The sequence below is a fragment of the Periplaneta americana genome, chromosome 11 (genome assembly GCF_040183065.1).
Source record: "Periplaneta americana isolate PAMFEO1 chromosome 11, P.americana_PAMFEO1_priV1, whole genome shotgun sequence".
NCBI lineage: Eukaryota > Metazoa > Arthropoda > Insecta > Blattodea > Blattidae > Periplaneta > Periplaneta americana.
Window position 1 is genome coordinate 27,954,927 of NC_091127.1, and position 27,979 is coordinate 27,982,905.

General features: G+C 34.7%; 2 protein-coding genes across 2 annotated transcripts; both read right to left on the reverse strand.

Annotated features, from left to right (window-relative positions):
* Positions 1-27,943, reverse strand: Lsm10 (U7 small nuclear RNA associated Lsm10). Its single transcript, XM_069839213.1, has 3 exons — positions 27,793-27,943; positions 27,006-27,123; positions 1-5,065 (listed from the first exon to the last, which is right to left on the reverse strand). Exons 1-3 carry the CDS (start codon positions 27,930-27,932, stop codon positions 4,868-4,870), a joined length of 456 nt encoding a protein of 151 aa, XP_069695314.1. The 5' UTR covers positions 27,933-27,943; the 3' UTR covers positions 1-4,867.
* Nt5a (5' nucleotidase A) lies at positions 10,471-19,301 on the reverse strand. Its single transcript, XM_069839211.1, has 2 exons — positions 19,178-19,301; positions 10,471-19,053 (listed from the first exon to the last, which is right to left on the reverse strand). The coding sequence occupies exon 2, from the start codon at positions 19,011-19,013 to the stop codon at positions 17,670-17,672; it is 1,344 nt and encodes a 447-aa protein (XP_069695312.1). The 5' UTR covers positions 19,014-19,053; positions 19,178-19,301; the 3' UTR covers positions 10,471-17,669.
* Positions 27,944-27,979: the final 36 nt, after the last annotated feature.

Below are 27,979 nucleotides of genomic sequence, written 5' to 3' on the forward strand. Positions count from 1 at the left end.
TACAAAAATAAATTATTACTTTATTTCATTTATTTTGTATTTACAGTGTTTTGGTACATATAGGTACGTTTTATCAAAATCACCTTCATACTTCTCAAACCCAATCACAAAACAAAACATTAATATAAGAAGTATAATATTGTCATTCTTCGCATATAAACTTATATTTCAGCTTAGGTATATAGTTGTGTGCCATTTTTCATAGCCTTATGCCACAGTAAATAAAAAGAGAAGATAAGAAAATGTTCATGTATTTCCTGGCTCTTCAAGGTCGTTTATGCAGTGAAGAACTCTTTAGGACTAAGAATTATGGTACTGTTAGAATTCATTACATAATTATGATTTCAAAGAGTTCAATCTGGACTTTAAATTTTCAAATCTATGAAGGAGGCTGGTGTACAGTAGTGGCAAAAAAAACCGGACTGACCCTTGTAGCTGATTTCAGAGTCTGTTCACTCAGAGCACGATAGACTGGTAACTAAGACTTTCATGGTTCGAATCCTGCCTGGGAAGGAAACTTATTTTTGTTCCTTATTCAAATTTATTCCCAATACTTTTCGATTGCAGCGATATTTTACTACTTAATTAACTTATTATTCCCAGCACCGAAAGTTACTCGGCATGGAAACATTAAGAATTTCAGCATCTCGTTTTGTCAGTTTGTCTCTCTGCCTACCACGCTACTGTGGAAAAGAATTTGCAACAGGATTACAATGTTTTCTAGCTGATTAAGAGATTCTGTAAGAGACTGATGTTCCTGTATTTCAGTGACAGATACTGCTGATGCTTTTAATAATAATCATAATCATCATGTGAGTTAATACCGAGAAATAAAAGATGTTTCATTTTCTTTGCATAAAGCATAACAAGTCAAGAGCAGGCAATGACAAGCAGTATGCACATAACTGACGATTAAGCATAATACGAGGGGGATCCAAGAAATAACGACCGTTCGCGCATACCCGCCACGCAGCTGACTCCCTTTCCTTGTTTGAAGGTCAACTGGCTTCCTTAACATGTGTTCTCATAATGTTGTGAGTACTGGTTGCAACAAGTCGCCATTGTGCATTTTGTGTTACTTCAAAATGAACGACGTGATTGATAATCCCGCCGACTGTGAGGTGAGGAGTGTGATTCGATTTTTGAATGCCCGACATTTGAAACCTGCACAAATTTACCGGCAATTGAAAGAAGTGTATGGTGATACTGTAATGAATGAAAGAAATGTGAGAAAATGGTGCGAAATGTTCAACAATGGGCGAACAAATGTCCACGATGAAACTCGACCCGGACGCCCATCACTCATCACAGAAGACCTGAAGACTAAAGTGAACGACAGAATCTTGCAAGACAGGCGCACATCACTCGACGAATTGTATTACCTTTCCTGACATTTCTTGTTCTTTGCTTGGTGAAATTGTGTCGTAACATCTTGGCTACCACAAAATCTGTGCACGATGGGTTCCACGGCAACTGAGTGACCAACACAAAACTCAGAGAATGGCCTCAGCATTGACATTCTTGATGCGATATCACACAGATGGAGACGCCTTTCTTGATCAAATTGTGACTGGTGATGAGACCTGGGTGTCTCACAACACCCCAGAGACCAAGCGCCAATCACATCAGTGGCATCATCCCGCATCACCCAAGAAACCGAGAAAATTCAAACAGACTCTTTCAACACAAAAAGTCATGGCTACTGTCTTTTGGGATCGCAAAGGTGTTCTTTTGCTGGATTTCATGCCAAAAGGCACTACGATCAATGCAAATCGTTATTGTGAGACTTTACAAAAACTACGGCGAGCCATCCAAAACAAGAGGTGAGGAATGCTTTCGAGAGGAGTTGTGCTTCTTCACAACAACGCCCGCCCGCACACTGCTGCTTCAACTCGAGAATTGCTGGATCAATTCGGTTGGGAAATCTTTGATCATCCGACCTATAGTCCAGACCTTGCTCCTAGCGATTTTCACCTTTTCATTAAGCTGAAAGACTTTCTGGGTGGTACGCGTTTTGGAAGTGATGAAGAGTTGAAGAAGACAGTGAACACCTGGCTTAATGAACTGGCGGCAGAGCAGTATAACACGGGAATTCTACAGCTAGTGAACAGACACGACAAATGTTTAAATGTATGTGGTGATTATGTAGAGAAGTAAAGGAAGCTTCAGTTATGTAACAGACATTGTTTTTTCAAATAAATATATTTTTTTTAATTATTACAACAAAACGGTCGTTATTTCCTGGATCCCCCTCGTATCTACATACGCAACCATGGATTACAACAAAGTCATGTACACAGGGAGAGAACTAGATATTTAATTCTCTCCTCTCCCCATTTTGGAAGAATAAAAACGTAACTTATTAAATTAATTAAAAACAGTACCCATTTAATTTCTTCTTAGGCTACTGTATTGTGTTACTTCATATAACATAATTGTAAAAATTAATAAACCCTCACTTTATCTCGTCATTTACCAATTAAATGGCTGTGTTCAGTTTTCTCTTCAACACAAAGACATTTGGCAACAAACACAAAAATATTTTATGTATGATTCATACTTTCCTATAAATTTAATACGTGCTACTTATGATGGGCTGCACTGCATTCAGCTGTGGGTCTTGTATTAGCAGAGCATACATTTGCTGTGTCTGTGTTCACAGAGAATATAAAACGCATTTGTATACCCTGAGTTTGGATTCCACAGAAAGTCATCAACAGGGAATATTACTGTGTTATCCACAATGGTAATGTTTAATCTGTAGGAACGTATGAAAACTTGAATGAAATAAGATACCGGTATTTACATATGATACTGTAATAGTACAGTATATTTTTAAATAGAACCTCTAGTATCATGAATAACCACTATAAAGCTGATGCAGAAATATCTGAAGATCTAACTTTCTAAATATGCTAAGTGCCAATTTTTCAAACTTCATTTTATTCAATCTAATGGAGAAACATCCATATGAGAATATCACATTAAATTGCCTTTGGCGTAGCTCAACTGTAAGTGACTCATTCATGTGCCAAAAGACGGTGCTGTAGATATCGCAACATGCATTTCGCAGTTTTTTTCATCAATATCTTAGAAAGATGTGTTTGGCACTTAGTACATTTAGAATATTAGGTCGTCATTTAGTAAACTATTGTGTCAGGAAACAAACTTAACTCTCTTTGATCAGCTTCTTGCAGATACAAATAGTTTCTTTGAACCCTAACACATCTTCAGATGAACAAGTGTTTTATGCAATAGTTTTCCTGGATGCAAAAATAGAAAACTATATATGACCAGTAATTATCACGAACTTAATTTCAGAAGATTTATTACAATTTTATTATTATTATTATTATTATTATTATTATTATTATCATTATTATTATTAATTGTAAATCAAATATGGAGTGCAATTTATTTTCAATAATTATTTTAGGTAATGGACAGCGCTAATTATTTTTTGACTGACGCAAAAGTAAGAGACGTGAATCAAGATTCTTGTCAAGGAAAAGTAGTTCTTCATAATTCCATGTGGGCACCATAGCAATAAATTTATGATATAAATAACACGTAGGAAATTATTTACATACATGTACTCTGAGCATTTTATTCGAGTGTTTCTGAAAAGGAAGGTAATAAAGTTTTTCTCCTGAATATTTAATAATAGGAAGTTGGTATTACAATAAGAAAAAAATTAATATCCATTATTTCACCACAATCTCTAAATTTATTATCAATGACTGGTCAATTTATCAACAACAGTATTGAAGAAATGCATGCCCAAATGCATTAACTATCATCTGATCATCTGCTACCACATTATGATTAAATTGAAGAACATCCAATATTTTCCAAGCAATATATCGCCTCCATTATCAGAAAAAGCAAGGAAAGGGAAACTTATTTGTTGGATCATAACCAAGAGATAGATTCCACTTTTCTTCCATTCCCTGACACAGAGCCAGCATAAATCTAAAACAATTGATGTTTCTACACTACTAACAGTGCGAAAATCCCAAAAAGAATTAAACTCCTAAATGCTATCAAAATCTTAATTCATACATCCTCAACTATAACTAAATTAATTCTTAAACTTTACCACAATATTTATTATTATAATGTATGTTTTAAAGTCAAATTATGAAATAAAATATAGGCCTACTACTTTCCTATAGGAAGAACACAAGTCAAATACCATGACGATCTGGAAGTGGATGGAATAAGTACAGAAGATCAATGGAGACGTGTGCGAGATTCAAATTTGTAATCTATGAGAGAGAGGGAGGACGAAGGGAGAGTCAAAGAGATCTCGAGGCTTAACTAGATCAAGTCACAAGAACATCTCATGTTCTATTTCTCGTCAGATCCACAGGCACAACTCTTTGTCCAATTATTTAGTTTTATGCATGAAAATGAATGGAGAAACTGAATAAGAATGGATAAAATAGAGATATTTGGAAGGGGGGAGGTGAGTAACTACTATAACATTGTCTCTGTCCAGCACTAGGGTTTGAATCCAGGTGTCCAGTGACTCTCTAATTATTCAAGTGATGGTATTGCTCACAATGGGGGTGGTGAAGAATGGAGTAAGAACAAGTATGATTTGAAGAGATATTTGAGATGAAAACAGGAATCGACAGAAAGAAAAGTTATAAAATTGATAGATTACAGGAATGCTGCAATAACAATCTCACAGACTTCAGTTAATATTTCATCATGTATTACACAGCTTTGATATCTTTGGATAAAAGTATACTTTCACTCTTTCTAAGGTAACAGAACTGAATAATCTCTCTTCATTTTTAATAATGAGAAAAACGTGTACGAAATTATTATGCCCAATGCAGCATTTAATATTGGAAACAAATTATTTATCATCATCCTTTTTTTCCTCCTCAGCCCCAACATCTTTATCTTTCTCTTTCTTTAGTTTCTCTATTTCCATCAGAGTCTCCTTCTGTCTTTTTAACAGCTTCCTTCCCTTCCATGTAGATTCTTGACCTGGTTGCTTTGCTCTGTAGCCAATTTTTTTCAACTGACTTTTAATTGTTGGTACAATTTGTATCTACAAAAAATTAAGAACCAGAAAATTGAAAATACTCACATCTTAAAACACATATTGCATTATGATTATTAGAATCTGTAAAATGTGTTTTAGAGAATTATGACAGTACCGGTAATTGTTAAAAATATCGAATTAGGAATGAATATATTACAGTACATAATAGTAATATATAAACAGGATGGTAGTTATAAAAAAAAGTTGACAGGGGATTTAAGGAAATTTCAATGATTATGTAAAGCATCTACTGTATATTCGAATTAAAGTAGGCCTACAGTATTAAAAAACAATATGTACCTACAGTATCGAGCATGTATACCTGGGACAAATTGTATCACTCTCCTGTAGGAGAGAGAAAGAGATACGAAGAATATGTTTGGCTTGGAAAAAATTTTGGAGCTTGAAATTCATCCTGCAAAACCAAAACATCAGCACCAAACTTAAATTTGAAGTTCTGGAAACTTGCGTAATCCCAGTAATGTTGTATGGATACCAAGTTTGGTCTCTGACAGAGCAACAGAAAAACCTGCTTCGTGTGTGCCAGAGGAAAATGGAAAGAAAAGTCCTCCAGCTGAGACTGCAAGACAGGATAAGGAACACCGACATCCGAATAAGAAGCGGTATGCAGGATGCAGTGAGGCTGGCGCTACGTCTCAAATGGAAATGGGGCGGACACGTGAGTAGGATGGACTGCAGCAGGTGGACGTGTGCCTCGACCATGTGGGACCCACGCATTGGGAAAAGAAGCAGAAGACGTCCAAGGAGAAGGTGGTCGGATGCGTTCCAAAAAGAGACTGCAGTGCAGTGGACGAGGGACAGGCAGGCATGGAAAAGACTGGAAGAAATTACGAGCACTATGTAAACTGTGTATAGTTTATATAGTTATTTTTGTGTGTGTCTGTTTGGATAGTTTGATTCCGTGTATAGTTGGTTCATATATTTAGTTAGTATAATTTTTGTGTTCAATTGTATGGTTTTGTGTGTGTCAGTTTGGATAGTTTGATTCCGTGTATAGTTGGTATAGTTCATATATTTAGTTAGTATAATTTTTGTGTTCAATTGTATGGTTTTGTGTGTGTCAGTTTGGATAGTTTGATTCCGTGTATAGTTGGTATAGTTCATGTATTTAGTTAGTATAAATTTTTGTGTTCAATTGTATGGTTTTGTGTGTTTTAGATTGGATAGTTTGATTCCGTGTATGGTTGGTATAGTTCATGTATTTAGTTAGTATAATTTTTGTGTTCAATTATATGGTTTCGTGTGTTTCAGTTTGGATAGTTTGATTCCGTGTATAGTTGGTATAGTTCATGTATTTAATTAGTATAATTTTTGTGTTCAATTATATGGTTTCGTGTGTTTCAGTTTGGATAGTTTGATTCCGTGTATAGTTGGTATAGTTCATGTATTTAATTAGTATAATTTTTGTGTTCAATTATATGGTTACGTGTGTTTCAGTTTGGATAGTTTGATTCTGTGTATAGTTGGTATAGTTCATGTATTTAGTTAGTATAATTTTTGTGTTCAGTTGTTTGGTTTTGTGTGTTTTAGTTTGGATAGTTTGATTCCGTGTATAGTTGGTATAGTTCATGTATTTAGTTAGTATAATTTTTGTGTTCAATTGTATCGTTTTTGAGCGTTTAATTTAGATAGTTTGTGTGTCTAGGTTGTACAATTTATGTGTACAATTTGTATAGGTTTTTGTGTATTTATTTTGTGTATGAGTTAAGACTATGTATGTGTTCAGTTTGTGTAATTTTTTTTATCGTGTGTTTGGTGTGGATAGTTGTGTGTTCAGATTATAATTTGTGTGTTTAGTCTGTATAGTTTTTCGTGTTTAGTTGGTATAATTTGTTTATGTGTTTAGTTTCTAAGTCTATAGTGTAAGCTCTCTTGACTGGCTCCCCAAGTGTAGTAGACCTTCAGCTCACCCTACACTCCTGTAGGAGGCTGTTGCCCTTATGGAATTTCAGGCTTTTCGTATTTCGTACCTACAGTATATGCTTACTCATACCTCTGATTGAAGTTCTGGTTATGCACACCCTTTGACATGGAAAATAGTAGCTCTCCTGTAGCGTGAATCTGTCTAAAAGTCATTTCAATGAACACGAGATTCACACAAGGAAATATTAAGCATCACGAATCAAGGATGAAATGAAGCCATAGCAATGACGTAACTGTACATCATGAAACGACATATTCCCTACAAAGCCATTATGGCTTAGCGATAGAGCTCTTTATTCTTGTTACAAAGGCTGGAATTGAAATCTTTCTACGTAAAATGCACATATGTAAACACAGCGCACACGATGATTCCCGAGCTATACCAAGGTGGGACTTAGTCCCTGAACAGCGACCAATTTCCGTGTCAAAGGGTGTACAACTGTTATTAGGTAGTATATCTCACTTAATGATAAGTGTCAGAAGAAGAACAATTGAAGCCTCCAATTCCAAAACTGTCTACATTCATTCTTAACAATTTTCAGGAAACGCCAAATACTGATAACTTCTTTCCTAATTGTTTACAGTATTCGTCATATTTGGACCTTATTTATGGAAGGAAAGAGTGAATTGAGGCACAAATTCATTATAAAATTGCTAGAGACATTTAGGTAGATGACGAAACCACCATTATCTCAATTTTTTTAAAAATGGATTTAGACAGTTTTGGAATTGGACGCTTCAATTGTTTGTATACATCTGAAGTCTGACTAGTGTAATATACTAGTCAGCGATGTATGCAATGAAGGGGTAAAGGAACTGGTCACCCTATCCCATTATCTCTTGGCTTGGTTGCCTGATGAGTGATGTCACTTATGAAGTTCAAACCTGTTTTTGGACAGCTGACCGACGAAACAACAAGTTTACTCAAAAGTTCCTTCAAACTTTAAAGTATTTGAGCTGACGAACATCTTCAAGATGTTTTGCTCCTCAGAATCACCAAACAGTAATCAGACATCAACAGTCTGTTATCTTCAAAAAGACAGTTCCACACTTTCCATTAGGTAATTATGCAAGCTCTTTTCTACCAAAATTTGCACATGTAACAAGTATCAGAAGTAAAATTAAGTGAATAAAACTTTTTCTTGCGAAATAATTATTTTGTGTTTGTAAAAATGTATTTGTATTTCGAAGACCTATGTTATGGGATTTCCCAGTCTCTGGTCAGGTCGTAAACCCTGATAGAACTGATATTTAACCCTTGCGGTGAATTTCGGTGAAGTCTGGATAATTAGTCAAATCCATTCTCCTTACCTCCATGTTGTGGTCCCGTGGGACCTTTCAAGATGCGAAAGAAGGAAGCAACAGGAAGCTACTGCATTTATCTTTCCCAAGAAAAACTGAACAGATTGGGTTGGTCACTGGCTGAGAAGAAACTGCATACTGAAGAATGCACTGGAAGGAATAGTGAATAGGAGAAGAGTTCGGAGCAGAAGATATCAGACGATAGGCGACATTTAGATATATGAATCATATGCGAAGACTAAGAGGAAGGCAGAAAATAGGAAAGATTGGAGAATGCTGGGTTTGCAGTGAAAGATCTGCCATTTGACAGAACACTATGTATATATGTATCTTCAGTATAACACATAGCCCAAAACAGTACTTACTGACCCTCCAAATAAAAAAAGTTCGTGCATCCGATTTAAAATTATGCACTATTTTACACGAATCAAGTTAACCAATAGCAAGGCCTAAACTATTTATTTTCTTCTTCTTCTTCTTCTCCCTTCAAGGTTTAGGTGATATCACCTGTTCCGGTCTCTATCGTCCAGCCACCTCTTGCGAGGTCTACCCAGATCCCTTTTCCCGATCGGGCGATAATTCATTATCTTCTTTGGTAGCCTATTCTCTGCCATTCTGTCAACATGATCTTTCCATTTTGTTTTATTTTCTTCTACCATGTCGTGTACTGAGAAAATATTGAGATCTGATCTTATTGTTTCATTTTTTATTTTATCGGCTTTAGTGCATCTTCTTACGTATCTCATAAATTTCATCTCTGCTGATTGTATACGTGATTCTTCTTTTTTTGTTATTGTCCATGATTCAGAGCCATATATAAGAGTAGGTACAGCCATAACTTTATAAAATTTCATTTGAGTTTCTTTTCTCGCTTTTCTTCCTAAAGTTCTTCCAATTGTTCCACATATCATCTGAAATCTATTAACTTTCTTCTCAATATCTTTCTCATAATTAAAACTAATATCACATCCTAGATAATTGAAGTGGGATACTTGTTCTAAAATGTTTCCATTTACTATTATCTTAGATCTAACAGGATTTTTCCCTTTAAAAGCCATTATCTTTGTTTTGTTTGCAGATATAGTTAGATTGTAAAATATTGCGTTTTGGCTTAATCTATACACTGCTCTTTGTAGGTTATCTTCTGTTTCCTGGATAATTATTTGATCATCAGCGTATAGTAAAGTATTTAAAGGTGTGTTAGATTCTATTTTAATCGCAGTCTGTATTTCATCTTTCCACTTCAAAACTAGATCGTCAATATATAAATTAAACAGAGTGGGTGATAAACTGCACCCTTGTCGAACACCTAAATTTGTTAAAATTGCTTCTGACACTTTAAAACCTGAGCTAATAACTATTTTGGTATTTACATATAAACTCTTAACGGCATTAATAAGGTGCTTAGGAAAGCCTCTTATTTCCAGTATTTTCCATAAAAGGGGTCTTTTCACTTTATCGAAAGCTTTTTCATAGTCAATGAATGCTAAGTGGGTTTCCAAACCAAACTCTCGACGTTTTTCAATAATCTGCCTCATTATAAATATATTATCACTAGATGAGCGTCCTTTTCTAAAGCCTGATTGTTCCTCTGATATTACTACATCAGCAATAGCTTGTAATCTTTGATTAAGAATTTTTCCATAGATTTTATATCCTGCATCTAATAAGGTTATTCCTCTATAGTTTCCTGTGTCATTTCTATTACCTTTCTTGAATAGGGAAATAACTTTGGCTGTATTTATTTTAAGAATGTATTTGTAGATCAACAAAGTACAGCATCCTCATTCCTAAACAGTATAAACATCAAATGTGTCATATTGTCTCCATCATCAGGGAAGGCAAGGATACAAAATCAAATACTAACTAGCCACCCTACCCCATTATCTCCTGGCTTAGTTGTCTCATGAGTGATGTCCTTATTGGCGTCACTTATGAGGTTCAGACCTGCCTTCGGACAGTTGATTAAACAATTCTCCAGAACTGGACAATAGTTCTTGGTAATGAATCCAGTAGACCAAGCTCCTCTTTCCTTATCTTCCTTGATGTGAAACCAATATACAACTCCAAAACACATTACGCTTTTACGTATATAACACAACATAGAGACCTAAAAATCTCGCACTACCATGCCTAAAGGTATTATCAATCAACCAACAATTACATCAATGCTTCAAACGAAATGTTTATACTCATTTATTAACAGTCATAGATACATTTCTAAATTCTTCACAATATTAACAATTCATAAAGAATTAATAATAAGTTTAAAAAAAAACATTATGAGTTTCAAAAGGACAAAACTAGTTAATATTCTGTTAGAGAAATAAGACATGTGTTTACAATGATGTTCATATAGAGTATTAACTTGCTACTTTGGTTTTAGTAGTCTAAATGTCTACAAAGCATTATCAAGCAAAGTTTTTGTAACGTTTTCTTGAATTAATGATATTAAAAGGAACTCTTACGGCTAGCTAAATCTCTCCTACAAACTAAACAACACGCGGAGTATAATTATAATTCGTTAGTTATTGTCCCATGTACACTACAGATATTCTAATCTCTATTGTCCCATGTTCACTACAGATATTCTAATCTCTCTACATTTCACAGTGAAGGTCTTCTTTCTAGTCCCTTTAAATGCTGGAGCATTTGAAAACCTAAAACCTACTATGTCCCAGTTCTACATTTCTTCCTGCTTTACTACTCAGAGGACTCTGTAGGGCGTAATGGGGTAATATGAGTATAAAAAAACAGCCTTTTAAAGTTTATATAGATCCATAGCCTGTTACCATGAAAAAATTTTGTCAATTTTTTATATGTTAGCACTGACCTTCTATGCTGGACTTTTCTTTTCATAATAATAATAATGATAATAATCTTAAGTTTAACTATACTCAATTTACCCCATGGATGGAGAAATTTGGGTATAATGCATATTATTGAAGTAAAACATGCTTTTAAGTCCTAATAAACTCAAATTATCCCAACCATAGAACAGAATGTACATGTTAGGTAGGTATTTAAAAATTTTAATTAGGCCTAACAAGATAAAAAAAGTCAGTAATTCTTAAGTTCTTGATAGGGCTTATTTTGTAAATTAAAAATATCCTCAATTAAAATCTGGAACAGATAACAATTTGGATATTTGTCTTTCACCAATCTATAATTTATGTAGGCCTATGTGGCATGATCTGGAACAAAAAACTAGGTTTGTTGTCAATCAACCTATGACAATACCCAAATTACCCCACGTTTGTAAACTGTAATTTACTAACAAACTTAATGATATATTACTACACTTATTAAAAACACGTTCTAAACGTGTGTAATGTACACATGCATGAATCTGATTACTGTATCACAGTTGGTTCCCCAACAATATTGCTTTGAATGTGACGTGTCACTTCATAGACTAGTAAATAAAAATCAGTTTATTTTTCATCAAGCAGTATCATTGTAATCAACCTAATTTTTAACATTCCATGGTAGACAATTATGAAACAGACAATATTAAATTGGCATGTGTTTCAAGATTGGGTAAAGTTTTATTCAATAAACTGTAACATACCTAATTACCCCAGTCTGTAAATTGTAATTTACTAACAAACTATTAATAATATATTACTAAATTTATTAAAAACGTGTTCTAAACATGTGTAATGTACACATACATGAATATGGTTATTGTATCATACCTGGTTTCCCAACAATATTGCTTTGAATGTGATGGGTCATTCAACAGACCGGTAAACAAATGTCACTTTTTCTTTTTTACCAGGCAGTATCAGTGCAATCAACACAAATTGCTATGACTCCATGATAGGCAATTGTGAAATAGACAATATATGTTAAATTGGCGTGCGTTTGAAGATTGGGTAAGTTTTATTCAATAAATTGTAACTTATACTCAAATTACCTCATTGTACCTAAATTACCCCGACCCACCCTACCACACAAGACATTCCTGCAGACGTGTTTCCAGTATCAGTCACAGAGATATTTATCTGAAAAGCAAGAAAACATGGTACGGCAAGGGACTTCCAATTTTGCCTGCATGTTTCTAATAAATTGAGGTAAATTTAAGTACAGGTGAGAATTTTATACTAAAACTCTGCTTATCCCCCCTCCTACAGATGCTAATCACCGTTTGCCTAGTGTGAATGAAATGAATCATGCACAGCAGTGTCTTACACAAACCTCACGCATGGTGAGCATCCTTGTGTTACAAATGCAGTATATACCAAGAGGTGAAGTTAGTTTTTTTAGTACAAGCAGGCACATGGATATCAGAAAATGCAATTCACGGTATGCTCATGGAGGTATATGGGAATAACGTGTTAGTAATAGCAGTATTTTATTTAATGACGGGAAAGCTTCTCAAGAATTGATCTTCTCAAAACAAAAGCCTTGAAATATATTACTATGTTATTATATAGGCACAGTAATACTTTTCACAAATACAGTAGAACCCCGATTATCCGTAACCCTATTAACCGATTGGCGGATTATCCGACTGTTTTTGTTTCGCTATTATTTCAGAAATAATACACATGAAATACTGTTTTGTACATTATATTAGTACAGTCCTAGCATAAGACGGGAAATTAAAGGAACAAAGACACCCCCACCCATGTCCCTTTCGCTTACACTGCCTTATAAACGAATGCAGAGTAAGGTTCTGTGCATCAGTGGTGGATTTTAGGCGACCATCGAGAGCCGTAAGTTCGTAAAAGCCTGATACAATCCATCACTGACTTCCTCTCCGCTCGTACCATACTAAAACATATCTCAGCCGGGGAAGGTGGAGTGGAGAGTTAAGAGGTGATCTGCAGAGACTCAATCGAGTTAATAATGCCCAGGTCTGTATTAGTACGTATTTTTTCAAGAGAGCATTATTACAATCCTTTATCATTACACAGTATGGTCTAGTGTTTGAATTGTCGTAGTGTATAACTTTTATTTTCCTTTAATTGTTTATTTTACGACGTTTTATCAACTTCTAAGGTTATTAGCGTCAAAATGAGATGGTGATAATGCCAGCGAAATGAGTCCAGACTTACCCAACATTTGCTCTTAATGGGTTGACAGAAAATCTCTGAATAAACTTCAACCAGGATTTGAACCTGGGCCCTCTCGTTTCACGGCCATGCATGGTAACCATTACTCCACAGCGGTGTACCTATTGTATAACTTCTATATAAAATGTCTTCCACTGGTGTCAAGAGAAAACATAACGAAAAAAGTGCAAATAATTGAATGGTTTGGGAAAGGGAAACTATGGCTCATCTCGCATCAGAATACGGGATTGAAGTTATAACTGCGCTATTTAATAAAAAAAAAGGATAAGTATGTAAATCTATAAATGAGATCTCCATTATTCCTATTTTTCTGTAGACAGCCATTACAAGGAATTTTCTTGCTCCTTAAAAGCCTGTTGTTGACAACCAGATTAAAATTAGCGAACTGATCCACTACCGAGCGCCTTATACAAAACACCACGGAGAAAATTACTAAGTATTTTATGGTACGGATTATCCGATTTTTTCGATTAACCGTTCAGTCCATCCCCTTCATTACCACGGATAATAGAGGTTCTACTGTATAAATAAAACACTTTGGGACTAAGAGGAATGAAGATACAGGAGAATGGAGAAAGGTTACACAACGCAGAACTGCACACATTATATTCTTCACTTAACATAATTAGCAGCATTAAATCCAAACGTTTGAGAAGAAATTTACGAAAGGCATAAGAGAAATGGTAACACACAAAATCTTTGATCCAGAAGGTAAAAATATAAGTTAGTATAAAAACATTCCGAAAAATATTTCTAATATTAGACATAGGCCCTCATTATATTTGTATTTGAAAATCTAACAAAGCTGTTCCAAAATGCTATGAAACTAATACCTAACATACACTGTAGGATAGTGGGGGCAGGATTGTCAAGCTTGAGAAAGCTTGGATGCATGAAATGGCATGCATATGTGCCTTGTGTAAACAGAAGAATTCAACATTTTGGACATTTTCCCAACATAGGCTAGTTGTAACAAACTGTTCGTCTCAAATCACTGAATGTAGTTCTTTTTAATTAAGAGTACAACACAGTTAAAAAAGTACTTTTGTCTAAAACTGATCACAACTGAAATTGAGGATCGTTTTTGCAAAACTTGCTAACTGAAAAAACTAAATTTTACAGGAGAGACAAAACATTATAGTAAGCAAGTTTTCCTGTATCTCTCACTTATAGGAGAAAGCAAGTTTTGAAAAAACGATCACACTTTGACACACTACAATGAAGAGAAATAACCCAATTTTACTAAGACGCTTTGAACATCATGTAGAGGCCTGCCTTATGGTAACGAATCCATCAAAATCTCAATTTTGCAAATTTTGCAGTTAGCAAGTTTTGCAAAAATGGTCTTCAATTCCTTCAAATATTGTAGATGTTTACTTTTCTACATTCAACATGATTAAACGCACATAAATTTTCATAAAAACTTAGTTTTAATATTGGTATGGAAATGCATCTTCAGAGAATGGTCATATTTCTACCATCAAGTGAAAAAAATCTTTGGTAGGTACGAAGAACTAAAATGCCATGGTTCAAGTAGTTCAATGCACTTAAATCATTACTGAAGGTTGAATATGTTCACGCCACTATAAACGAATTTTATACAATTCCATCTCTGCCACAACACATTCAACTTCTTATTGAAATGTGATGTTCACTACAGTAACACATTGATTATTGCACAAAATGCACTTCAGGAGCAAAATGTAAAAATAATGAACAGTGGTTCGAATGAGTAGCCATATTGGTCTCTTCTTAGCATGCTTCCTACTTCATCTGCAAGGTGTTTCCCAACTTGGTGTAGCAGGGATGGCAACATTGCAAACAACATAGATTAGGTATGTAGTATTATGTGAAAGGTTAGGTTGTTAGGTGTGTAGTATTATATGAGAGGTTGGGTTAGGTTAGATTAGGTGAGTAGCATTATGTGAGAGGTTACGTTAGGTTAGATTAGGTGTGTAATATTATGTGAGAGGTTAGGTTCAAATCACAACCCGTAGTCACTATTCTCAGAGTTGGTGACAATGAAAATTCCATCATTTAAGTTACTTTCTCATATTACGTCACATTAAGAAAATATGGCAGTCACCTTCATTCACGCACTCTCAATTTCGTAGGTTATATAAGGTATGTATTGTATTGTATTTATTAATATTCCATGGTATTCATACATTGCTTACAGCTAGAATATGTAACAAGTCAAAAAAACTTAATAGGCCTACTATTATAAAATCTTAATTTATAGTCACAGTCTAGATGAAATATATACGGATGAGATTTACAATATAGTCTACTAGTACAACACAAAGTTTTAGTATCAATTTCATGAAGTGTTATTGAATGTCATGAATTCATCTACAGAATAGAAGGCGTGAGAAATTAGGTACTTCTTTAATTTGGCCCTAAATAATTTTATGTTTTGAGTTTCATTTTTTATATCGATAGGGAGGCTATTAAAAATTTTTACTGCCATATAACACACTCCTTTTTGATAGCACGATAGACTTGCCGATGGAGTATGAAAGTCATTTTTTTGACGTGTATTTATGCTATGAACTGTTGAATTAGTTACAAAGTTTTCACGATTACATACGAGGAAGATTATTAATGAAAAGATATACTGACAAGCCATGGGAATTATTTGTAGTTTTTTTTAAATAGTCCTACACGATTCCCTAGATTTGGCACCTACTATTATTCTAATTACTCTTTTTTGTAATAGAAATATATTGTTACTATCTGTGGAATTTCCCTAGAATATTATTCCAAAACTCATTGCCGAGTGGAAGTATGCAAAGTATATTGTTTTTAAGGTATTGATATTTACTATCTTTTGCATAGATCTAATAGCAAAACAAGCTGAATTTAGTTTGGGGGTAATTTCTTTAATATGATTTTTCCAATTGAACACATTATCGATTTTTAAGCCAAGAAATTTGGTTGTTGCTGTTTCTAATAGTGATCTATTATTAATTATTGCGCTAGAAATTTGCGACGTTGAATTTGGACAGGATTTAAATCGAATTATGTTAGTTTTGTTACAATTTAATACCAATTTATTGACTGAGAACCAGTCACATATTTTGAAGAGAATTTCCTCTGTCGAAGATTGGAATGTGTTGGAGTTACTGGCTGTAATTACTATACTTGTGTCATCTGCAAATAATATGGGATGACCTATATCTTTTATTATTTTATGTATTTGAGGCGAGCTGGTTAAGCATACAGCTCTCCTACTGATCACATCCAATTTCCACTACTCCATACTATAAATCCTACTGATTTTCAAGGTAGGCCTATTTTAGGAATGTTTTCTAGTGGCGCATACATATTCAACCTTTACCAAATAATTTTATGTTGTAATGTTGCAATAACGTTGTAATACGAAATTACATCAATTATTAAATATAAGTATTATTGTTTTTGCTGTAAACTGCTTTACTCACAAAAACATATTGTAATACTAGCTCTACTGAAAGTATATCATCAAAAGCACATGCTGTCAAAACTGAACACTGAGTTTATTACAATGTTCAGTATTGTAATTCGCAATGCATTGGAGAACATTCTTTGCACGAAAATCCCTGAAGGTAAACTGGGGATAAAAGAGGAACGGAAAAATTATATTTCTCCCATTCTATTCTTAGTTTTAAGTATGTAAGTTATGGTATGGTAATTTATAGGAATCTCTTTCAACAATATACATACTAGGCCTACATCAACAACCAGAACGCTAATATCATGTTATAACATTGGGATTAAATTTTACTAACATCAAGTCTTAAACCTTTATTATAGGCCTAATTTCAACAGTAATCCTTCAATCACAATGTCTAAAAGTTACCGGTATTCGATATTTAAATACTTTCTGTACAGTGTATTCAGCAACATATTGTAAATAATATATTTACGTAATTTAGAAATTAACTTACGCCTATACCAAATGCCACATAAATAAGATGTAATGATTATTACGAATTTAATATTCGAGATCAATTAATATTTAGGCCTATGACAATGTGGTACGCAATACTACCGACAATTCTAGGCAAATTACGATTGGGCCCAATGCAAACTTGAAACTGGCTTACACCTTAAATTATAACAAAGATAATAAAAATTAATTTAAGTATGGCTTGAAATATTCTAGCTTAATTTCAATACAAAAATAAAAATGCTATGGAATAACACGTATCCAAACAGACTAGTGAAAATTATAAAAGCACAAAATGGAACCAAAAGTTACTGGCTAAGTACAGTTCACAAAGCTTTTGGGTCACAATGTTTTATACTGGTTGTAATAAACTAATCGGAAAACCTGGATAATACCCTGAGTAATCATTTTCTTTTTGAGAAAAAATGCTGAATTCGTGATTCAAAGGAAGTTTAGCAAGAACGTCTAGATCTGGCACACATATTTTAGAATACTTTTTTATGATTCCGCCCCACAGGCTGGTTCTTTCAAATTGTTTATCTCTGCTCCCAAAATACGAACCCCAACCATTTGAAATAATAACAGAGGAGTCTCTATGCACGTAACTCTTTGAATTCATTCCTTCCGCACCTAGCTCTTCAATCACGGCTACTGTATCACATTTGGTATACTCTGAAGGTACATATATGTCTTGTATGAGGTTATCACCAATATACAAACATTTTGGATGCTTCTTTCCAGTCTTTCTTGCAAGAAGTTGGTACAGATCTTGCCAGTTACCCTGACTGTAAATATTCCCGAGCTCTAAACTTTCACCATCAATTGGATCCAATTCTGAAAATCCTTCCACTCTGACAAAGGGTCTTGCACCGATGAAGAAACCAGGTTTCTTTGCATAACACACAACCACATCAAACAAACTCTTCCAGTTCTCACCAAGTGAATTTGTAGCTGTGAATGTTGCAAAGTCAACATGTGAACCCGTTAACATGAACACCACTTTCGAGTCCTTAATCTGTCTCAACCAGTTCACAACATTGTTGCTGCATTTATTTATATACGACTCTGGATTTGTTTTTAATTCTGAGAAATAACCACCATCATTTAAAATGAAGTTTTCTCTTTTGTACATATATACCAGTCCATCCAAAATATCAGGCCATACATCATATATTTCCAACTTGTTTCCCTCCTTGGCATCTAAGGAATCAACAATTCTGCCAAACGCTAAAGCCGCTGGCATATCAAAATAATCTGATACAGTCCTTATTCTATCAGCCATGGGTCCATTCCAGGCTTCTAGCATATTATTTACAAATTGTACAGACACATCCCACTTTTTGTCCGGTCCGTAAACACCTTTTATTTCATCATCGGTCATAAACACTGTTCCGTGACTAGCTTTCTGAATATTTCCATCAATTCCCAACTGCAATATATTTCCTCTACTGAAATCAAACACAAGTCCTTTCTGAAGAAAGTCAATGTGGTTTTCCAACGGCTTAAGAAGAAACTCTGAATTATGACCCTTCTCAGACACCAAATATTTGACCAACACTTCGTATTCCAGCTTCACCATTTCTGTTAACTTGTATCTGCATATTGTGTTGTCGAGATCAAACCCGATGCAATCATAGTCACTCAACCTAAAACTCTCCTTTTCTTCTTGAACACTAATCATAGCTTGCTCGGCCATATTACTCCTCGCATTAGCACGAGAAAACTGCGAATTTCTCCTGTAAGATACAGACAAGGGCAGGTGTGATGCTTTCAGACCGTATAATCTACAGCCAATCCCATTAATTTCTTCGCTGATAAAACAATTTGATGTGACCTTGGTTACTACTAAACGACAGATACCTAACAGAGATCTTGGAAATCGAATATCCATACTTAACGTAATCTTAATTCGACTTTCCTCGCACAATTTCGTTAATATCTGATGAACATTGTTTCTATATTTTCCTCCAAAAAAACATTATAAACATTTCCGGTTGCGTAACCGTACATCCGATCAGCTGGTATGTTGACGACATCTGTTGACCGGAATTCGCACTATTCTGGCGCAAAGATCAAAATATAATTACCAGGGAAAGGATTTATATGTAAATACATATTTACTTATAAAGCTAATATAATTTATATTTTGCATTATCTTTATGTTTCACAATGTGTAGGGTTGAAAAATCCTACTTTTATTTTCCATATTTTTCCATATTTTAGAGTTTAGTACATATTTTCGTTAATTTCCATATATTTTCCATATTTCATATAAAACAGTCCATATTATATTAGGTTTAACAATAAAACAAAACAAAATTCCATTAACTTTTAAAAATACATTTCAACAATAGAGATTTAAACACATGTTCAGTAATCCCTTTAACATCAGAGTTATTTGAAAATTAGCAGTCCTATCAACAATGGGAAAGTAAGTTACAAAACTGTATTAATTTAATTTAAAATTTTTAACAGACTTCAGTTGTGCAGCTCAACAGTTAAATGCCAGTCAGAGTACACATAGGTTCAGTTTTGTAAATCATACTATAAAGACGGTAAATATGCCAAAAGTACGTCATTCAGTCAATTTAAAATCAAAACTAACAAGTTACATTTCAGAATTTAAAGAAGATGGTTTATCAACTGACAATAAAATATTATTTTGTAATTTGTGTCAGTGTGCAGTATCATCTACACAAAAGTTCCTGGTGCAACAACACATTACAACTAGTAAACATCAGGCCAACAAACAACTAAATTCCAAGCAGAGACAATTGTTTTTAACACAACGAATGTAAGATCTGAGTTTAACATCGACCTGTGCCGTTCTCTCATCTCTGCTGATATTCCTCTCTACAAACTAAAGAATAAGGTCTTCAGGGAATTCCTTGAAAAATATACTCAACATACAATCCCGGATGAGTCAACACTTAGGAAGACGTATGCTCCATCCATCTACGATGAGACAATACAGAAGATAAGAGATGAAATTAAAGATAGTTCAATTTGGGTTTCCATTGATGAGACTCCCGACAAAGAAGGTAGACTTGTTGGTAATGTAGTTATCGGTTTGTTAAGTGAACAATATTCTGAACGAATTCTTTTACATTGTGATGTTCTAGAAAAGTGCAATAACAAAACTATAGTTAAACTGTTCAACGAAGCTATGGGTATCCTGTGGCCAAAGGGTATTATGTACGATAATGTGTTATTCTTTATTAGCGATGCTGCCCCTTATATGGTCAAAGCTGGACAAGCATTATCTGTTGTATATCCTAAATTGACTCATTTTACTTGTGTGGCGCATGCATTTCATCGTGTGGCAGAAGTGGTCAGAGACAATTTCCCTAAAGTAGATTTGTTGATTTCATCAGTGAAAAAAGTATTTCTCAAAGCTCCCAGTAGAGTTAACGTGTTGAAAGAAATGTACCCTGAAATTCCATTGCCACCAAAGCCAATTTTAACTAGATGGGGTACATGGCTAGAAGCAGTTGAATATTATGCCGAACATATAGACTCTATTAACAATGTTCTCCTTGCATTGGACTCTGAAGATGCAGTCTCAATTGATACTGCGAAAACAGTTACCTGTGACATAAGTGTGAAGAATGACTTAGCTCACATTCAGCATACATTTTCATGCATCATAAAAACGCTCAAAAGTCTCCAAAATAGGCACCTTTCACTATCTGAAAGTTTTGAAATTATAAATAGTACTGTGGAACAACTGAATCGTGGTAGAGGTAAAGTTGCAGATGCAGTAAGAGCTAAGGTGGACACTGTACTTTCAAAAAACCCTGGATATGAAGAACTACAAAAGGTTGTTGCTGTGATGAGTGGTGAATCAACAGTGAAGATTAACTTGGACTTATCCCCAGCAGACATTGTGAAATTGAATTATGTACCAGTTACTTCTTGTGACGTCGAACGCTCTTTTAGTCAGTATAAATCTATCCTCAGAGACAATAGAAGAAGATTCACTTTTCAGCACTTGAAAGAAATGTTTGTAACCTATTGTTATGGTAACAGACAATAAAAATTGTGTTTTGTTGAAACTACATTGGAAGATAAGGTACGTCCATTATATTTTTTGTTTAGTTTGATTAAAATGTACCAATATTTAACGTACATAGTCATTTTTTTATAATTTTAAGTCCATATTTAATTCCATATTTTGGTAAAAATCCATATTTAATTCCATATTTTGGTAAAAATAACTACATATATATTTACATATTTCATATATTTTTAGTCCATATAAATCCGTTCCCTGATAATTACCAATAACTGTTGTGCAGTGCGACAATCAGATTAAGGTCAAATTTATTTGTTTCAGTACTCCTATGATAACTCGCGTTTTGTATTTTTATTTCTGTACATTAAATACTGAATTTCACAAACCTTTTTGCTCGATGTTTCCAATCGAATTACGGAAATTTACGGTATTCTACTTCAAACCACAACTTTTAATTTACACAAAAATTTGTAACGTCACAATAAAGTAGCATGAGAAAAAGAATAATTGGTCTGCGTAGTTAAAATAATAGCACGACTCATTCTTAAGCTTTTTTTTTTTCGGTAAAAAGACCTTTTCCATGTTGTTGAGTCAGCTGTTTCAAGGCAGGTTTGAATCGCATAACATCAATAAAGCATCATTCATTAGGAAACTAAGCCAGGAGACATGGTGGCCAATCCTTTCCCCCCTCCATTGCATACATTGCTGACTAGTAACATATTTCACTAATCAGACTTAAGATGTATTTATTTGTTCTTCCTCTGACACACATCGTCAAGTGAGATGTACTGCCTGGTAATAGATGTACATATCAGGCAGAATCTCAGTCACAGATCTTTCCCATGTAATCATTGTATATAAACTAGACTACAAAGACTGCACATCATATTGTTTGCACCTTTGCATGCGCACAATTGAACGTCACAGAGCAAATCACAATTAAAGTGCCTCTAAGAAAATACACTGTAAACACATAGGCCCAAATACTGAGAATCCTATAAAAATTATTAAAAAAAAATCAGAAATCTTAACTTTATCTTATGAGCACGCCTATATTCTTTCCTTGATTATATTTTATGTTGAAAATCAAGATACTGTCAACATTTATAAGATCATTCATAATTTTAATACAAGACACAAATCAAATTCGATCTACCATCTGTTAGTCTCAGCTGTTACTATTAGGTGTTTTGGCCTAACAGTGAAGGCCAAGAGAAAAAGTTTAGAACAGAATTTCCAAAATTTCTCCATATTCATACCTTCTACTCAACTGATGATGAACTGTTTATGTTTGTAAAACAAATTAATGTACTATCACTGACCCATTAAGGATAACTTTGGCCCAACAGAAATTACATATTTGTTGTTGTTGTTTTCTAATGCCAGGCGTTTGACAATAAAGTCATTTGACCTCTTGCACTCCAATATTTTTCAAAGATATTATCATGACTAGCCACTGAAGCACAGATTTTGAGGTGTTCCGAATCCATTTCTTGGTTTGAGTTGTACAATGGGCAGTTAGGGGACTGATATATTCCAATTCTATGCAGGTGTTTGGCCAAACAATCATGGCCTGTTGCCAATCTAAATGCAGCTACAGACGATTTTCGTGGTAAATCGGGAATTAACTGTGGATTTTGATGCAGAGAGTTCCATTTTTTCCCTTGGGATTGAGTTATCAAATTTTGTTTGTTGAAGTCTAAGTATGTAGATTTAATAAATCTCTTCACAGAGTAATACGTAGATTTAGTAACAGGTCTGTAAGTAGCAGTGCTGCCCTTCTTTGCTAAAGCATCCGCATTCTCATTTCCCAGGATTCCACAATGGGATGGTATCCATTGGAATACAATTCTTTTATTGAGTGATAATAATTGAGAGAGCATTTTAGTTATTTCTGCTGTTTGAGATGAAGGTGTGTGTTTAGAGACGATTGATAGAATAGCTGCTTTGGAGTCTGACAATATAACTGCATTCCTAAATTTATTGATGTGGCATAGAAGATTCCTGAGACATTCATTTATTGCAATGATTTCACCATCAAAACTTGTTGTTCCATATCCAAGAGATCTATAAAGTGAGAAGAGACAGTACGTAACACCTGCACCGGCACCTTGTTCTCTGGAGATCAAGGATCCGTCGGTGTATAAATGAAGCCAGTTTTGTGGAGGGTACCTAATATTAATTGTCTCTAAAGACAATTGTTTCAGTATTTCAGTGTTTACTTCTGATTTCAGTATTTCTTCTGTTAAATTTAGATTATATTCTACATTTAATAGAGTTAAAGGGTTTGGTTTAATTTGTAAGTTTTCTTTTAAATTCGGGATATTTTCTGTTTTAATTCTTGAACAATGGATATGAAACTTTTTTGAGTTTTCAATCTACAAAGAGGACTGTATGAATGCCAATTGTTACCTGGTAATCTGATAAGTTTTTCATATTGAATCAGTGCTTTTTCTTGTATTGTCATTTTGATGCTGTTAATATTAGTGAGGAATCTCATAGAATCTATTGGCGTTGTTTTGATTCCACCAGTAATGAGTCTGAGAGCTTGGTTTTGAACATATTCTATGTTGTTTATGAAAGGTGAAGTAATTAAAATTTCGCCGCAGTATGTCAGCACTGGCTGTATAAACATTTTGTATGTAGTGTTCAAAGTATTCCTAGAGCATCCCCATATTTGAATTGTTATATCTCTCACAAAATAAAATACTGACATGAACTGCCATCTACACAGTACAGTTGAGTCTACTAAGATATACCACATTTTGTGGAGATATAATTGAAATACATATTCTTTCTTGGGCGAAAGTTACCTTTAATGGGTCAATGCTACCCCCGTTGACGGTACTTTACAATATCAGTTCTAGATTCACAATCTCATCGTGTTAAGACTACAGGAACCGAATACAAAACTGTATTCTACCATTGCTATCAAAATTAGTTAGTATGTGAACTACTGAAATCTTACAAGGTTGCAATTTCAGAAATTTTGTTACTGTACTATATAGGGAACAGGGAGATTTTCTTGGATTTCTTTCTAATTCTGTTCCAATTTCGTCCATTTTCATTTTCTGTTAAAATAGTCCTTCCTTCATTTTCTTTCTCGTCCAACACCAAACCAGCAGTGCAAAACTTACTAATATAGTTTCTTTGTCATTGACTTGCTTGGGAAATTTACACCAGAAAATCATCAACTTCCTAACAGGTAGTAGTCTTAAAAAGAACTGTCCCAGTATACAAAATTTTCCTTCCATCTCTTCACAGCACGTCCTAGTGATCTTTCTCCTGCTGGTCTGTAATTTCAGACTGCTTGAGGGATCCTTGTTCTAGGCATATGTGTGACATGATGGTGCCAATTATCTCACAAATTTAAATTTACATTCACGAAGATATCTGTACTTAATAATATTCACTAACAACATGACCTGTTAAACTAAATTAACTGAACTAAAGGGAGGAGCTACTACTCATCAATTAGCACTGGTCAACTTGATGAGTTAATGACTGAATTTGGTATAATTTTCCTCTATTCAATACCTAATTCCCTCTTTACCCTTTCCTATCCAGTCCTCTGACTGAACTCTTACTTTCTTCGACCCCGACGGCATTAGAGCATTCGAGGCCTAGGGGTTCATTTCCCTTTCCTTCCTCCTCTTTCTACTTTTCTGTTCCTAGTGCTGACCTGCTATGGCACTAAAATCGTCCTCCAGTGGCTTAAGGAGGGAAAGCTGGTGATCAACAAGATCTCCCAGCTAGGTCCAATGGACCCGTTGACCAACAGCAGGTGTGGTCCTCCAGACTTTCTGGGGTTGTGTGTGAATGAAAGCCACCAAAACGTTAAAATATGGTGTTCACTTAAATCGGCTACAACTTGCCATTTTCATTCCAATGTGAAATGAGTGCCATTAAAGTAAAATTATCCAGAGGTAAAGTAGTCCCCCAATCGGATCTCCGGGCGGGGACTACTTTAATGGTACACAATCAACTAAACATCTTACAATGGAATGCTGGTGGTATAACATCAAGAAATGGATTCGGAACACCTCAAAATCTGTGCTTCAGTGGCTGGCCATGATAATATCTTTGAAAAATATTGGAGTGCAAGAGATCAAATGACTTTAACGTCAAACGCCTGGCATTAGAAAACAACAACAACAACAACAACATTGTAATTCATATTTTAAAGTGTATCTCAATCTCAAATAATGTGGATTGTGGTGAAGGATGGATAGAACAGAGAAAAAATCTCTCTGACACCAGGATTTTCAGCTCTACGTGCTGATGCTTTATCCACACTGGATTCCAGTCCCGATGCCGGATTGAATCCCCTCAGTTTAAATTCTATCTCTCAGTTTTGCCTTTGGTGGCATACCTTCATGTACTGTGTCACAGAATATGTGACAGTGGCACAATGTCCAACGCACCATGCACAGAGATGCACCCATTATGAGTGACTAAGTGGCCAGGATGAGCGCCTTCTTGAATCACAAACTGATTACTTATGCATATCATATCATTCAAGATGCCGCTCATCCCGTCGGATCCCAGCCACTTAGTCACTCGTAATGGGTGCATCTCTGTACATGGTACGTTGAACATTGTGCCACTGTCACATATTCTGTGACACAGTACATGAGGGTAGGCCACCAAAGGGAAAACTGAGGGATAGAACTTAAACTGAGGGGATTCGATCCTGCATCGGGACTGGAATCTGGTGTGGCTTAGTGGATAAAGCGTCAGCATGTAGAGCTGAAAACCCGGGTTCAAGTCCTGGTGCTGGAGAGAATTTTTCTCTGTTCTATTCATCATTCACCATATGGTAACATAGAATTCCTGCATGCAAATATCATATGTACTTCGGTACATCATAGTAATCTGGACTGTGGTAAATACAGCTGACCGTCCAAGTACCAGGTATTATGCGTTAAGTCAGTCAGGTCACTGAGTACCATGGAATTGTGAAAGGACTTCGCCATATGGAGTTTTCAGGAAAGGACGACGCTTATTTCCCCCCTCCTTCTCTCTCTCTACATTTTTTGTAAAATTTAGAGAGTGAAATTTTGTATTTGAACTAGTATTACTTAGCAAAAGGTCTTTTTGTACATACAGTAGGCCTAGATATTAAAATTAAGATTTTTCATTAAACAGAAATTTCTATAGTTCACCAATCACTATATGTAGGCCTACCAATTACATAAAGGAACAACATTAAATTTTAAGATTCTTGTTAAGTTAGCTGACCAGCCACTATATGCGTCACTTAAAGGCTATTACATTTTAAGGTTTCTTGTAAAACAAGGATTTTTCTTGCTGAAAAATTTGAATGTGTAGGCCTATCTAAGTAACTTGTATGTAAGAACAATATCATTTTAAGGTTGTCTATAAAGGAGAAATTTCGGTTTCTGTATCTGACCTACTGGTATCACTGCATAGGTCTAAGTACGAGTTACATGACGGAACAATATTAAACTAAGTAAGTACCAGTAGTTTAGATTTTTGTACGAGTCAAATAAAAATTTCTAGATGAACAATCTCTGTATGTAGCCTACCAATCAGGCCAATGTATGGAAACAATACACGCATAGCCTTCATGTAGCTGTCAGAACACTGTGTACCACGCAAGCCTACTGCAGGCACACTTTGTTTTCACATTTTACTGAAATATAAACCTACCTTGTCTGGAATATGTACATAACGAATGTTTCTTGCATGAATAAAGAACGAATCGAATGGATATTCTCTTTCCCTTGCATCAATGAAGACTGCTTCTGTCATGACAATATTCATAAATCTGAAATTTTACAAAAGAACAGAATGTAAGTCTCTAGAGCTACAAACTAAATGCCAATACTTATGCCTATGCAACTGCTATAAATCTATAAAATACAGGTACCTATAAGTAAATAGAAGTATGTAGATAACTTTCTAGGAAAGGTAGTTAACCCTTCAAATAGACTATCCTATCTCGACAAACCAAGTATGCAATAGACAATGCATAGAAAAGTTAGTATTATGAAAACAGGGACTTTTGCTTGGGAATAAACAAAACCATTAATATTTATATAAAAAAAATACCGTAGGCCTAATGATAGCAAATAAGCTTGAGCTAGAAAACTACACAAAAACTGTATTAAAAATAAAATAAGATTAAGAACATATATGGACTCAGTTCACTGTAAAACTGCGTGGAAAGAGTAATGCAAAATTCGAGCATTTGGACTATGTTAATTTATAAAACAGAATAAATAGTTCAAGAAATGAATACCCGGGAGTCTAACTGATGCCCAGCTTGCACCATCATGAAAACAGTAGAGCAGAAAACTGAGAATCAGTTAACTAGATGAAGTATTAAGCAGCGATTTTATAAAGGAATCGAAATTTGGTGTATACTCGTAATAATTCTAACCTACAAAGTCTATCCTAACCAGACACTAGTGTTTCAGTAAAATAAATCATGTACCCATCAACTTGTTCGATTTTTCCAGTTACAGAAGACTCGTTTCTGAGATCTACTGTTGTATATTTTCCTTCTAAACCTTGCACTAAACACACAAGACCATTGTACATAAAATGCTTTTCCTTCCTTGAGACGAGCGCCATTTTTTTAAAGTTATCCAATGTCGATACTGTAGTTACGAGACGGTCGA

Coding starts and splice junctions, on each gene's coding strand:
- Nt5a (XM_069839211.1), bottom strand. CDS start 19,013: ATGGCCGAGCAAGCTATGATTAGTGTTCAAGAAGAAAAGGAGAGTTTT.
- Lsm10 (XM_069839213.1), bottom strand. CDS start 27,932: ATGGCGCTCGTCTCAAGGAAGGAAAAGCATTTTATGTACAATGGTCTT. Junction 27,124..27,792: donor AAAATCGAACAAGTTGATGG/GTACATGATTTA, acceptor GTAAAATTTCAG/ATTTATGAATATTGTCATGA. Junction 5,066..27,005: donor ATGTACATATTCCAGACAAG/GTAGGTTTATAT, acceptor AATTTTTTGTAG/ATACAAATTGTACCAACAAT.